The 14642-nt window shown below is 41.0% G+C and overlaps 1 protein-coding gene across 2 annotated transcripts in view; it reads left to right on the top strand.

The window, feature by feature from the left end:
- The first annotated feature begins 3138 nt into the window (after positions 1-3138).
- The window catches only part of CPNE8 (copine 8), a 178683-nt gene continuing 167179 nt past the window's right edge, over positions 3139-14642 (top strand). The window contains exon 1 of one of the 2 annotated variants that reach the window (XM_037058176.1): positions 3139-3664. In XM_037058176.1, the coding sequence (XP_036914071.1) occupies positions 3528-3664 (137 nt within the window). In that variant the 5' untranslated portion in view covers positions 3139-3527. The remainder of the gene's footprint in view (positions 3665-14642) is intronic. The other variant, XM_037058175.1, reaches the window with a different exon arrangement.

Raw genomic sequence — 14642 nt, forward strand, 5'->3', positions numbered from 1 at the left:
TAAGCTATACCTCCGTAGAGCAGGTTAAGTGGCTAAATTGATTATATAGCTATCTACAAAGGTTAAGCAATGACATAACTATTTTCTTCGATTTTTTGAGGACAGTTGGAAGGTGAGCATATGGCAAGGCTGGCATTTCTCACTTATCTTGAAGTGTCATAGTTGTTAGTCCCAACCAAGCAAATTTTCCACTGATGCACCTACAGCCTAAAGAAGTGCCCAGTGCAATGTGCTTTGGATTTCTGTGTGAGCTGATGCAGCACTTGCCAGACGAGGTAAATGAACTTTGTCCGTAGAAGGATAGGCTCTTGCAAGCTAGCTGACCGTTTTTGACCATGCTATTTTGTAAATAAGTGTTTCAAAACAATAACTGACAATGACAATTTAATGTAGGAACTGACGTCTTCTCTACCTCTGGGGAATCATAAACTCTCTGACATAAAAACTCAGTGATTCATTCAGTAAAATCTCTGCCCAGTTGTCCATCTCCTCGCCAGAAAGTCTTTCCCTCCTAGGTCTATCCCAGTGCCTAAGCACATAGGGAAACACTCAACTAATTTTTACTGTATCACTGACTTGGTGAACATGGCTGCTTATAAATTTTAGTACACAAAATCCATCTAATTCTTAATACATTCTAAGGTCATTGACATCCAAATAGATTTCAGTAAGTATAAACTTTCTACTAAAAATTATTCAAAACAAAAGTTTAAACAAAGACATGTCACCATTCATGATATTTATTAGGTTATTAGAAGTTATTTTTTAAAATTGTAATTCTTTATGTATTGTGCTGACTACATTAACAAAGAATTTGAATGTATTTTACGTTTTGTCATTTAAAGCTTACTTCAACATGAACTATGAGTATTGAATATATGAAATACTCTCAAAACTCAGGAATAATAAAACAACTCAATAAAAAATGAGCAAAAGATTTGAACAGAAACTTCATAAAAGAAGACCTACAGATAGCAAATAAGCAAATGAAAATAAGCTTGCCATTAGTCATTAACCCACAGTGAGACCCATGTGACAATATCATTTGTCATTTCCCAGTACTACACACTTACTATATTGGCTAAAATTTTGATGAGTAACGTAAGTGTTGGTAGGGATGTGAAGCAAGTGGAACTTATCTAATGCTGTGGGAATAGAAAGTAGTAAAACTGTTTTGGAACAGTTTAGCAGTTTCTTGAAAAGTTAAATATTCACGTTCCATATGATCCCATTACTCCACTCCTAGATACTGACCCAAAAGTAGTAAAAGCATATACCCACGTAAAGACTTCAACCTAAGTGTTCATAGCAGTTTTATTTGTAAAATCCCAAACCTGGAAACAACTTAATGTCTACCTATGTGTGAATGAATAAACAATTTGTGGCACATCTATATAATGCAATAGTATCCACCAATAAGAAGAAATTAACTATCGATGCACTCAGCAACATGGATGAATCTCAAAAGAATTTTGCTCAGAGGAAGAATCCACAGGAAAAAAATTGTTCATGTATGATTCCACGTCTTATATACTTATTTATAGAAGCACAAATTTATCTATAGCAATATAAAGAATATCAGTTGCCTTGAGGGCTTTTTGTAGTGGTGAAAGGAGAAAGTGACAACAAAAGGGATTTGAGAAGACTTTTGGGGTGGTGAAATGGATTATTATTATTTTGATCATGATGGCTTCACAGGAGTATATATGTATTGAAATTTATCAAATGGGACAATTGAATTATGGCAGTTTATTATATATCAAATACAGTTCAGTAAAATGGAAAGACTTAAGTAAAAGTCCGTATGAGTTGAGTAATATTTTAAAGTTCTCAACTTTTATTTGTTCGGGAGGCTTCTATAAAATGAAGTCTGGTCAGCTTAAGAAAATACAGCAGGTCTCCTCTCTCAAATTAGTTTTGGGCAAAATAATAGAAATGTATGGAGTTATAGGGCATTTCCGAACAGTAGTAAACTACAGTTTAATCTGTGATAGAGAAAGAGGAAGAGAAAGATAGAACCTCTGGATTTATGAGGTGGCAAGTGGTGGGTGTGGAGATGAGGAAAATAAACCAAAATGAAGCGTGAATGGGTACTTGGCAGAGGGAAGTGACAAGACTGTGCAACTTGTCACTTCCCACAACTCTATAGATTCGCCAGGCAAGTGGCTCCAAGTGGAATAAAATGTTAAAATTTATGTCTGGTCCTCACTCATGAAAATTTTTCTTTTATGAGTTATTCCTACCAGCTAGAAACTTTGTGTTTGACGCACTAAATGAAGGCGGACATCCGCCCTCTACTTCCTAGTTTGCTTTAAGCTGCGTCCTGTTCTCGGTCGCCCCTGGTGGCGAGCACCTGGGGACTGGCGGGCGCACGGGCGAGGCCGGTGGGAAGGTGCAGGCGATAAGGGTCGCTGAAATGGAGGTGAGCAGCGGATACCTCCCTGTGCTTTCACTGCTTCTGCATCCTGGCACCAGTCTGGCTGCCCCCGAATCCGGTTTCTTACACGAAGCGCTCACTTCTCAGCACCTCTCCCTCCAGTGCCATTCAGGTGTTGCCTGTTGGGATTGGGATGAGGCGGCTGCATTACAGGGTTGTGACCTCCGGGTTTCAGGACAGAATTTACATGCATTTAGAAACGAGGGGGCGCAGAAGAGTCCCGACTGTATAATTGTCATCATTAGACCCCGACATTCCAAAGAGCTGACGGAAGAGGCAAACCAGATCGCTCCCTTAAATCCCAAATAGTTTTTTTCCCTCCACCTCAGAGTCCAATCTGCTCTCACCTTGTCCCATATATTGAACTGTCACTTTATCGCCGCTTACATAAGGTTGAATTCGTCTTCATGTCCCATCATCCCTACCCCTCACGCGGCAGAGGATGGGCTTTCCAGGAGTGGGGACCCATTTCATCTGCCCAGGGCATAGGGGGAGGGAGCGCCGTGGGCTCCAGGGGTGAGGCGAGGATCGGCGCTGGGTGGGAACGAGTGGACTTAACGATAGAGGAGTGAGGAGCCTGCAGAGGCGCCCACACCTCCATCCAGCTCCCAACCCAGGCTAAGAAACTGCTAGACACTCCCGTCCACACCTGATTGACAGAAGGGAGTCAAGCCCAGGAGGCGGGTGTGGGTGTGTAGGGGCGGAGACAAACCCAAACCGCACGCTGAGCGGGCCAGAGCTTTCGGTCCTAGACAGTCTGGGTCTGGTGCCACCTATCCCGCCAGGTTGCCCAGTGACTTCGCTGAAGCTCTGCGAGCCTGAAAAGGATTACGGAGTGTCCGCTGAGGCTTCTGACTGCAGGGAGGGGGCAGGGAAGCCAGCAGCCTGGGGCGCCACTTCCCCGGCAGCTTCAGCCGCAGCTGGGACTGTAACTCGCGGTTCCCTAAGGGGGCTCAGGGCTGAGGTCCGCCCTGCCACTCCCTCCTCCTACCCGCGAGCTGCCTCCGCCTCCTTCCTCTGCCTCCACCCACAACCCCTAACCTGGTCTGCCTGGAGCTGGGCTCGGAGTCTTCATCTGCCCGAGCTCTGGATGTGGGCAGCGGACAAGTCCGCCTCGCCTCCACTCAAGATGGACAGCCGCTACACCAGCACGGCCGGCATCGGGGACTTGAACCAGCTGAGCGCGGCCATCCCGGCCACGCGGGTGGAGGTGTCCGTGTCCTGCAGGTGAGGACGCAGCCTTTCCCTTCCCTCCCCCTGCCGTCCCCTGACCGGGTGGGTAGCGCTCCACCAGCGCTCAGGATACCCCGAGGCTTTGAGCGAATGAGAAGTTGCGCGGTGAGTGACAAACACCCCAGTTGTGGGGTCTGGAGTCACCCCCAGGTCTCGAGGCGCAGAGCGGATAGCGTGAACTGGTTTACGGGACTGAGGCTTTTTTTTTTCTTTTATGGAAAAATGCTGTAAAAGTTGGCTGGGCTGTGACTCAGTGGTGAGAAGTCCTGCCGCCACCCACTTTGCGTGCCCTTTTTTACGTCCCAAACTCGAGCGGTACCGTTGGGTGATGACGGGAATCGTAGGGGACAGCCTTGCCTAAGCTCTGGTGGCCCGGGACTCCCCCTGTGAGGCGTAGGCAAACGTGCCGCGGCCTCTGTCGGCTCTAACCTCTGCGGCTTCCTCCCCACCCTCTTCCTGGAACCCTGGGCTCGGCTCCCCCACCCCCTCCACTTTTCCTGGCTGTCTGCCTCCTGCCTGATACTTAGAGATTGTGGCTCCAGCGCACTTTGCAGACTCTGTGTGCTTTACCTAAAATCTGGGAAGCCGCGATTTTCTGCCAGGAAGTAGACACATTTGGGTGCTGATTACAACCTACACTGTTGCCCAAGTACTGTGGATTTCAAACACATTGCCTTCCGTTCTTTGGGTCAGTTTCCCTGTAAATAAAGCTGCCCCACTGCTATATTGCGGATTTTGAGGAAGTGGGCTACACTAAACTGATAATAGAAACGGGAGAGAGAGAATTTGCAAATAATAATTCACTCTTTTGTTGGCACACTTTGATCTCTCTTGTTGGAAAACTCTCTTTTCACTTGTCCACTTTTGCCCCAAGATTGTTTTTAATGCTCCCCAAATCCTTCTTCCCTTTCTTTCGTTGCTAAAACGTGCCTTACAGAAATCTAATTAACATGGGGAATCTTCCACATGAATATGCCTTGGAGCTTAAAATGCTACCAATGAAGTATTATTTGATTTTGCATTTGCAGGAGACAAAGTTGAAAGCTAAAGGAATGATTTTGTTTGTTTGTTTGTTGAGGGAGGAGTGAATTCAAGCACCAACAACCCCTACAGGTGTTAATTAGCTCTCCCTGGAAAGAAACTGTGTGTGTGTATGTGTTTCTCCCATGATTGCTTTATTCTTCTTACTCCTGACCTCACACTGTGGGAACTCTAATGCTGATTTTGATAGCTAAACATTAAATTCTTGTTTTACCGTATGGTCACTGTTTTAAGTGCTTCCACAGGTTTCTTCTGTCAATGAACTGGTGAAGCTGTATGGGAAATTCTATTTCAACATTTATTTCTAGGCCTTTTCTTTTTTTAACTCAGGCTGGCTTTGGATGCTAGAGGAAGGTTATTAATATATACAGTTAATGCACAGTCAAAAGTCCTACATTAAACTGCATTTTTTAGAGTTCTTATCCTCCGAGGAACATCCTACGAAGTCTGAATGCCACGTGGCCTGTATGTGGAATGGGTATAAATATGTTGTAAATTTACTGAATTTTCCATAAGTTCTCAGGGTGATTATACCCTGGAAGACATTATACCTTGGCTGGTCTTTCTGCCAAAAGGGTCCACATTTAACCACTCTGGGTGGCTGTGGTTATTGTTCTTGTTCTTATTATTATTTTCCTGGATGCTTGTTTGCTGTGAGTGTGATGGGAATCCTGAAGTCTGTTGGCTTTAAAGCAGTTCGTTTCAGCTTGCTACCTCAGATCCTGGAAATTCCAGAACAAGGGTTCTGGCATTTTTCATAGCACTAAGTTGGTGTCTTGTTTTTAATTTTCAGGTTTTCAGATAGAAGCATCAAGTTCCAAAAGAGACCCAAGAACTTACTGTACTTATATTGTTAAGGATTGAGTCTTGTAATCATGGGTGGTGGTGTTCTTTGGGCTTTGGCATAAGAGGTCTGGTTACAGATTCTGGTTTTGTGACTTATGTTGTTACCTGGAACAAGGTCTTACCTAATTTAAGCTTCCTCATCTCTAAAATGAGGATGATTACGGTATATATATTATACAGAGNGTTTTTAATTTTCAGGTTTTCAGATAGAAGCATCAAGTTCCAAAAGAGACCCAAGAACTTACTGTACTTATATTGTTAAGGATTGAGTCTTGTAATCATGGGTGGTGGTGTTCTTTGGGCTTTGGCATAAGAGGTCTGGTTACAGATTCTGGTTTTGTGACTTATGTTGTTACCTGGAACAAGGTCTTACCTAATTTAAGCTTCCTCATCTCTAAAATGAGGATGATTATGGTATATATCTTATACAGAGTGTTTGTTGTCAGAGTTTTAGTAAGATGACGTCTGAAAGGTGCTTATACAATGTATGTCACAAAGAAAGTGGTAAAAATGTTGTTATTATGATGATACCAGCAATAGTATTAATTTAATAAATGTATTATCTGATTCAGTTATGGGATTCTATAAATAGTCCTCTTTTGAACTTCGAAAAACTGGTTCAAGAAGACAAGGATAGAAGCAGCCTTGAGATACCTGTACCCTCTTTCTCTCAGGTCTTTGATGTGCATAAAGAGCATATATCCTAAGATGCTTGTTCAGCAAGGGACAACTCTAGGCCCCTCAGCCTTACAAGGGGCAAGTAGAGCAAAAAAATTCCCATGCCTTTTAATTAGAGCCCTCTGGTAATTTGCTGACACTTAACAAGCAACTCAGAAATAGAAACCCTTCTGATAACCTCTTTTCACTGTGCCCAATCTAAGACTTTTAAAAAGCTTTATGTTTTCATCTTTATTTTGGGGCAGGTGACAAAGTCAGCAAATGAGGCTTGAAGCTAGATATAATTCCTGGAAATCATTTACTCTGTTTATTTACTAAGTGTTTTAGTGTCTTTTCTATGTCTAGCATTATGCCATGCTCCATGAGAAATGCAAGAGAAATTCTCTGAAAAGGTAAAATCTGGTTGGGCACTAAATATAACATAACGTGAAAATGTAGGACTTAGATCCAAAGAAGTTCATGCACATGGAGGGAACAGATCATTGTGGAACAGAGTGTTTGGAATATCCTACAAAGAGGAAGTCGGGCTTGAGGGGAGACAAGACAAGACAGGCACAGTGTATGTTAGAGAAGGGACTGTGTACATAGAGGTTTTGTAGTGTGTGTTAGGTGTGTTAGGATGACAAATATATGTTTCTTGCTGGATTTATGACATTCCTTTTACCCATTATTTATCTCTTGGATTCCTTTTTTCTTATGCTAATTAATAGCTCTTTAAGTTAATTAGGTTACCTAATTAAAATGTCTATAGCTGAAATGATACCACCTTAGAAACAGAAAATAGTATCTATAATAGTCCCATTTTCTTCTGAAAATGATGAATTAGAATGAGATAAAACCACTGTGGAAAATAACATACTGTAGTAATCACCTGTTTTCCCTGGAACCTTAGTTACATGCTTTTGATGACTTCTGTCATTTTCTCTGATTGAGAAGTTAGAAGTATAAAAGCAGTGACAGAGTTCTGTTTTTGTAGACCTTGTAGGTTAGGTATCATATGTAAGTCCTTTCACAGCAAGAATTCTAGAATGTTGATAAAACTCATTGTGAACGTTAATATCTAAGGAAGAATACAAATGGGTATTCTTCCCATTTGGAAGAAAAGTGGGGATTTATTGAACACTTATTTTGTGCTGGACATTCTAAACAGTCCTTCTTGACTTGGCCGGTACCTCTTCTGTCTCATTTCCAGGTACTCTTCCCATGTGCTGTGTGACTGAACATAGTCAAACATGTGCCTACCATGCCTAAAACTTGGCCCAGATAAATGTGGCTGCAAAACACAAGTAAGAGGCACAGTCCCAAAGCAGGTGCTGTTATCCTAATGAATCAAATCCTTCTTGGCTGCTTGACCACGCCCACGCTGCTCTCTCTGCCTTGAACATTCCTTCCTCCCTGCCCCCTTTTTTCTTCATTAGTCTGTGCTCTTTCAAGACTCAGGTCAAACATTGTTTTCTTTTATGTCTCTCCCCCGTGGTGGATTTTGCTGTTTTCCAAAGCAGCTGGGATGTAGCAGTATCAGTGCTGGGGAAAAAAAATTTTCCTTTACACTTCAGGGTATGCCTGGCTGGTTTACTTGGTTTTCAGAGTTTCTCCCAAGTCTGCTGTTTCTTAAAATTAACTAGCCCAAAATAATCAGTATCCCCCCTAAAGGCATATTTTGGGGTGACAAACTTATCTTCACTTCAGCAGTTGCATTATAATTCTTAGTCTCTGTATGCCCGTGGAGGACACATTTTCTCTCTTTTGAGTCCATGTCGTTGGGGTGAGAACATCCAGACCTCTAGAGAATTTTTATAAGAATCTCTTTGAACCAACCAGGTTATGCCTGGAAGCAAAGATCTCACCAGAATGAGGAAAATGTCTCTCAGGAATGAGTTCGCGGTTTCTTTAATGCGTTTGGAATTAAGGAGGGGACATAAGGAAGATTATCTGAAGAGGGGAGAAAGCAAGGTGGGGATTGGACTCCAGCAGAGTCAAGGTTCTGTGCTGTGTTGAGGGTGATGATGCTTCGTAGGGGATGACAGGGGCGTTTCAGAGGTGTGTTAGCCTGGGAGCCTGGAGACAACGGGCGGGGCCCATTTAAGGAGACGAGAAGCCTGTTGGTAGAGAGTTATACATAGACCTGGGCAGGACTACACCCCATGACCTGCCCCATTCGGAAATTTGTGGTTATTCACCCTGCGAGGTTACTTTCTATCAGTGGACTTGTCAAGTTTTATTACAGAGCCCTTTTTTCATCCACGAAACAGTATGATATGAGCTTGGTACAGAATATGTAGACAATAAATGCAGGATGGGATGTTGTAATTCTCTGAATAAATCATATGGTGTGGGGAAGGCACTTTGCCTGTTCACAGACAGATTCTTCGGCCTCCACACCACATTGATTGAATCAAAATCTCTAGGTTCAACACATATTGGTTATTCACGTTAAACTTTTTAAGCAATTACTTTGATGAGGACACGACTCTGGGATGGTAGTCACTTGATCTAGATTAGCAGTATTGAAGTATTAAGATGATACTTGTTAATGGTGTGCTGGAGCTGGCTAAAATGGGATTGAGACAAGAATTTGTGCGACAGTTGTTAAATACACTGATTATTAAAAATTAAATATGTAAACCTAAAATTTAATAAATTACATTTTAAGAGAAAGCTGAGACATACTCAAAAGTTATTACTTTAAATTATTCTGCCATGATCTGGGCTCTCTTTTTAATCCGTGTGGTGAAAATATGCAGTTGTGTGCTATACTGTTCATCTCTTCTCAATCCGTGCTCGGTGGCATCATATCGGTAGCTTGTAGTTGCCCATGGTGGGGGTATTTACACACGGCACAACGCAAACACTGCACCTCGGGGCGTGATTAATATTTTGTTGTTTTCAGCATTTAAGACATTCTGTGGGGATCAATGAACCCTATGGAAGTTACAAGTATTAAATATATTATTATTATTTATGGATTGTAAACTTTGTAATTATGTAAACAGACACATACATACTTGCATTTACTTTTGGGGGGGAGCCTATTGTTAAACATATACTTACTTTCACATCATTGTTTATAGGCCTTTGGTAAAAGACGAAGCATTATACAAAGGAAAAAGAATTGTGGCCATTAGGCTGTCCCCATTAGAAGTGATAGTGTCAAGTTCAGCGCTGTCTTTGCTCTTGCTTCTCTGCTGGGGCAATTGGGGTGGCGTGATTTTTATAATCCATGAAAGGTTGTGACAGCCTGGAAGCAAATTGTGAATGAAACAGGAAGATGGTTGAAATTTTGCATGCTTTTCAGTTACTTCTTCTCCTTTTCCTGTGGTCCTCTCCACATCGTCTTTATTCTTTTACTTCAAAGACTTTCTGTTTGTTTCTCCTATCCACCGGTGACATATACCTTGCAAGAGTACATGTCACAGTTCCGGTTACACTTAGTGATTAACTGACCGTGTGGGAAAGCCAATTCCGATGCCAAAAGAGGGAATGTGATTCATCCGATGGGAATCGGCCCAATTGGAAGCAGAGACTGTGCTGTACTGATTATCTGTGGTGGACGAGAACCAGAGTGCAGGCTCCACCCTCCGTCCAAACTGGTTCATCCCATAGACAACACTTTACCCTTCTTTAGTCAGACAGTTTGAAGTTAGTGTGCAAATAGGTTCTCAAATGATGTTGTTAGGGGATAATTTCTGTTTCTGTAAGCTAGGCAAATGAGAATACCTGTTAGCTTGTTAATGAGGTAGATAGAAGGTTAACTGAGGGTCAAGGTGTGGCATGCCCATAACCTTGTTCTTCTGGTTCTGCTGTTCCTGAGGTCTTGTTAAAGAATGTAGTCATCTCACAGTGTTTTTAGGAGGGCCACATTTTACGTTTTTTGTTTTTGTTTTTAGCTTCCGAGTTTTAGGAAAATTTGTTCTAGGGGTATTTCTGGACAGTGATTTTGAAATCACAGTACAGGAGTTGCCCAGGTATATCTTAGGAGAGAAAAGGCTTACTACGTGGTCCCTAGGGTGTGGAGGGGTGTTCTAAAAGAATGCTAGGATGTAGAGAATGGGAGTCTAGAAGCAATTCACAAAGCGACCCCTCTACCCACAATAGGGTGTTAATGGCTGTGCTGTTTTAGTTACATTATTTGTGACATAGGAGGCAGCCTGCATTCCCTATTTGGATTCACTGTCAATAGGGAAGTTTATTTACTCTGGGCAGGGAAGAAAAAGTTTCTCTCAAAGGGGTTTCATTCAGTGGTTAGTCTGTTTCATACTAGTAACATTTGTGTATGAGAGCCAGTTTTATTTGCCTCAAAGAGTGTGGGTGTGGAACTAGACCTGCTCTACCACTACTAGCTGTGAAACCTTGGAAAGTGACTCAATCTCTCTTTTCCTCAATCTCCTCATTTGTAAAGCGGGGGGAATAGTAGACCCTACCTCTTATATTTGTTTTGAAGGTTAAATAAGTTAATACACCTGTAGGAGTTAAAACACTCCGCCACTTTAGGTAAGCACTCAGTAATTACAAATTGATTTAAACACAAAATAAAAACCACCCACTATTCCATCATACAATGAGTGTTTAGTTCATTTTTCTAATTTGTAACATCACATTTATAGTCCCTCTCACTTCCTCTTGTGTGTATATGATGAGATCTCTCCAGAAGGTACCCAGCCATGTGATATGAAAGAGAGACATTTATTGAACAAGATACAAGATACAAGAAACATGGTACATTGGACAGTGATACCGCAGTCCCCTTCAAAGTAGTTGCCTGGGGACTTCACACACTTCTCCCAGTTGCCATCAGTGGACCCCTTATACTTTCCCAAATCTCATTGATGGTCTGAAATCTCTTCCCTCTCCAAGGTGATTATAGTTTGGGAAAAGCTGGAAGTTGCAGGGTGCGAAATCTGGGTTGTAGGGGGGCTGAGTCACCTGCGTGATTTGGTGTTTCACCAGTAAACAATGCATGAGACATGATGCACGAGCAGGTGCCTTGTCATGATGAAGCTGCCAATCACCAGTTGCCCATAGCTGCGGCCTTCTGAATCATCTGAATAGTTTCCACGGAGGAATGTTCAAGCTTAACACAAAATTTGATGCAGATACATTGCTCTACACTCAGTTACTTTGAATGTGACAGCCACATAGCACACATGCTCACTCAGTGGCGTCTCCTGACCCTATTGACCAGTACAGTGAAGTTGTCATTGTTCACACACACCCAGTCCAGTCCACTCTCCTTGGCTGCCAGGTTACATCAATGTCGTGTGAACTGATCTTGTGATATTGACAATGGCTGGACTTTTCCTGGACATATTTCATATGTTCGCATATATAATGAAGTTATACTTTATTCTATACAATTTATATTCTCTACTTTTCTGTTGATATTATATCATGCAGATGCTGCAGTTATAGTTTTGGAAAATACAACCTTCCATGACTGTGTAACGGTCTATTATATTGGTATCCTGCATTTATTGAACTTATCTCTTATTTTCCATAATTTATTTCAAATACTACATATTCAAAATAATGCTACAGGTGAGCACTGTTATTCAGCAACTCTTGGCGGCTCCTATGATTTCCCTCCCCCACCCCCAAATTGGGGGTAGTTTTCTAGAGCTAAAGTAATTAAAACGCTAGCTTCTCAAGGGGATTCTACTACCTTGTTTTGGTTACTTCTCCCTACCCATATTTAGCAAAGTCAAGTCTAAACCATTGGCTGTGCCTTTCTAAATACTTTTATACCATGAGAAACTTGCACATAAAGATTAAAGAGAATTTAGGGCAGCAGAGTGTAGCAGCAGGACAACGGAATTAGGAGTCAAATAGATGTCTCTAAGTCCCATTTTTATCTGTTTTTGGAATGTTATTTTGGGGAACTTATTTCAACTTTTGGAATCTCATTTTCTAATCAGTAATATGGAAATGATCAAAAAACCAAATTCATAAGAGAAGTGAATTGAAATATTCACTCCACTCTTCTCCATTACTGGAGAAATGAATGAAATGAAGTCAGCAAAGCGCCCAGCACCATGCCTATGACAAAAACAGTACTTACTAGCTGTTAGTCTTCTCTCATTTTCTTCTTTCAGTTACTGTGTGGCAAATAGCAACGCAGAAGAGAGGGTACCTGTACTTTAGGAGAATTTACAATCAATTTGGAGAGTCATAGAAACACGAACTGCATGGTGACAATTTGAAAGCGGTGTGTTAAAGACCGTATGTCATAGCCCAGGCTGAATACAATCTGTATCCAGAGAGGGTGGTGGATAAACCAGTGACCAGAGAGTGTAGATTTGAAAATGCACACTCAACTTCCACCAAATCCACCCTTGGCTCTCCCATACCAACACACGCAGCCCTGTGGACGTAGTAGGATTTGACAGAGAGGAGGCTGTGTTTAACAACAAAGTTTTGGAGTGAAAGCACATTTTAGCAATTCTTACATGTGATCAATAAAAGCTATGGGCTGATGTTTAGACTGCTTTTTCCTGTTGGACATGTGATAAAAGAGATATTGAAGTAGATGACAACCTAGGCCAAAGGAGAGCAAGAATTTATTGGTGATAATAAAATAAGGTGTATTTAAAAGGTGCCTTGCTGCAGTGGTCAACATTTGCCTTTATATTTTCAAGCTTATGACAGCCATCAGTGTGAATGCCTTGTCAGCCAGGGACATTAGTCATCAGGCATTCTTCTTTAAAATTGTGAGATGTTTTGTCAAGTTTATTCTATAAAGAATAACACTCCAAACCTCCTGAGCGAATTATCAGTTTTCTTCCTGAATCTCTGAAGAAACAAAATATTATTGATAATCCTTGGAAAATATTTTTATTTATCAGGCAGTAAAACTATTCAAAGATAAAAGCTGTACTAATAAGGTCAAGAAACATGAACATGTTGGACATTTTCTGTATATTTTATTTAAATGAATGTCAAAGTCTAAATCTGTGTGAAACGGTGTGTAAAGCACTTACACACTCATTCACTCATCCTTTCAGCAATTCTGTAAATAGATGATGTTATGGCCTATTTTATAGTTGAAAAGATTGGGATTTCGAGAGAGTGTAAGTAATTTGGTGTAAGTCTTTCATCTAGGAGATAGCAAGGCTGAGTTCCTAATCCTTAGAACCAGCATGTCTGGTTGTAAGATGTATGCTGCTGACAACTAGCCATATTTGGTCACTTTTAAAAAAAGATTTTACTTACTTATTTTTAGAGGGGAAGGGAAGGAGAGAGGGAGAGAAATATCAATGTATGGTTGCCTCTCATGTGTCCCCCACTGGGAATTGGCCTGCAACCCAGGCACGTGCCCTGACTGGGACTTGAACCGTGATCCTTTGGTTCGCAGGCCCATGCTCAATCCACTGAACTACATCAGCCAGGGCTTTATTTTTTTTTTTAAGATTTTATTTAACTTTTCTATAAATTATTTTAGACTTTAAGGGTGGGGCTCATTCCTATCTGTGCCCAGGTGTTGGTGACAAGAGAAATGACAAAGTAGAGAGATACACAATTACGATAGATGATATTAATACTATCACTAAGGAGAATATGAAATTCTTTGGTGTTTTTTGCCCCCAATTGGTGAGAGCTGTGAATAGAACAATGCAGTTGAGTGGCATGAATGTTAACCATTTGATGTTTCATTTCCAAGTATTGATTCTTATCTTTTTTCTGCTGAGTTACTTAATGAAGCTGTGGGAAATTAAATAATGAGAGGACTGTTTAACTGGAAATCAGCAGGCAGGATAAGATGAAAGCTAAATGCTGGAGAAAGGTAATGGACTGGGCAAATTTTAAAAAAAAAGAAAAATTAATTGGACTGACTCTGTGACATTCATATTTATTGCTAGAGTTGAAAATTGATCTCAAGTCCTATGAATTTAATCCACTGCTGAATAATGAGGAAGTCACCATCCAGCCTGCTAACTTTTTAATAATAAATTCCAGGGTTTCCTTTCAAATATGTTCAAATATATAATGGGTTCTTCAGAATCCCAGTGTAAATAAAATAACTACTTAGATATTGAAAATATCACTACAGTGTGCTATGTGAATTGTGACATGAATTTGTAAAAGACAGTATTTTCTACTTTGTTACTTTCTTTCTCTTTCTAAAAATATATGTATGTCTATACACCTATATAAAACGAGTGACATTAATTTTATTAAAAACAGTCACGAATGTCAGAGAGCACAGTATCAACCGGATATGATCACATTTTCCACAGCTGGTTGAGACCAACCCTTTCCCCAGCCTTACTTAGCATAATAGTACTTTTAAAATCATTTGGGGAAATTTGTTTTATCATTGATTTTCATAAAATCTCACTGTGTGCTTTCCACGTAGGAGGTTTTCAACAAATATTGGCTGCCTGATGGACAGATTGGAAGAAGGGATCTGTAT

This window comes from Sturnira hondurensis, unplaced genomic scaffold (genome assembly GCF_014824575.4).
Source record: "Sturnira hondurensis isolate 20B ecotype Veracruz unplaced genomic scaffold, ASM1482457v3 Scaffold0009935, whole genome shotgun sequence".
Classification (NCBI taxonomy): Eukaryota; Metazoa; Chordata; class Mammalia; order Chiroptera; family Phyllostomidae; genus Sturnira; species Sturnira hondurensis.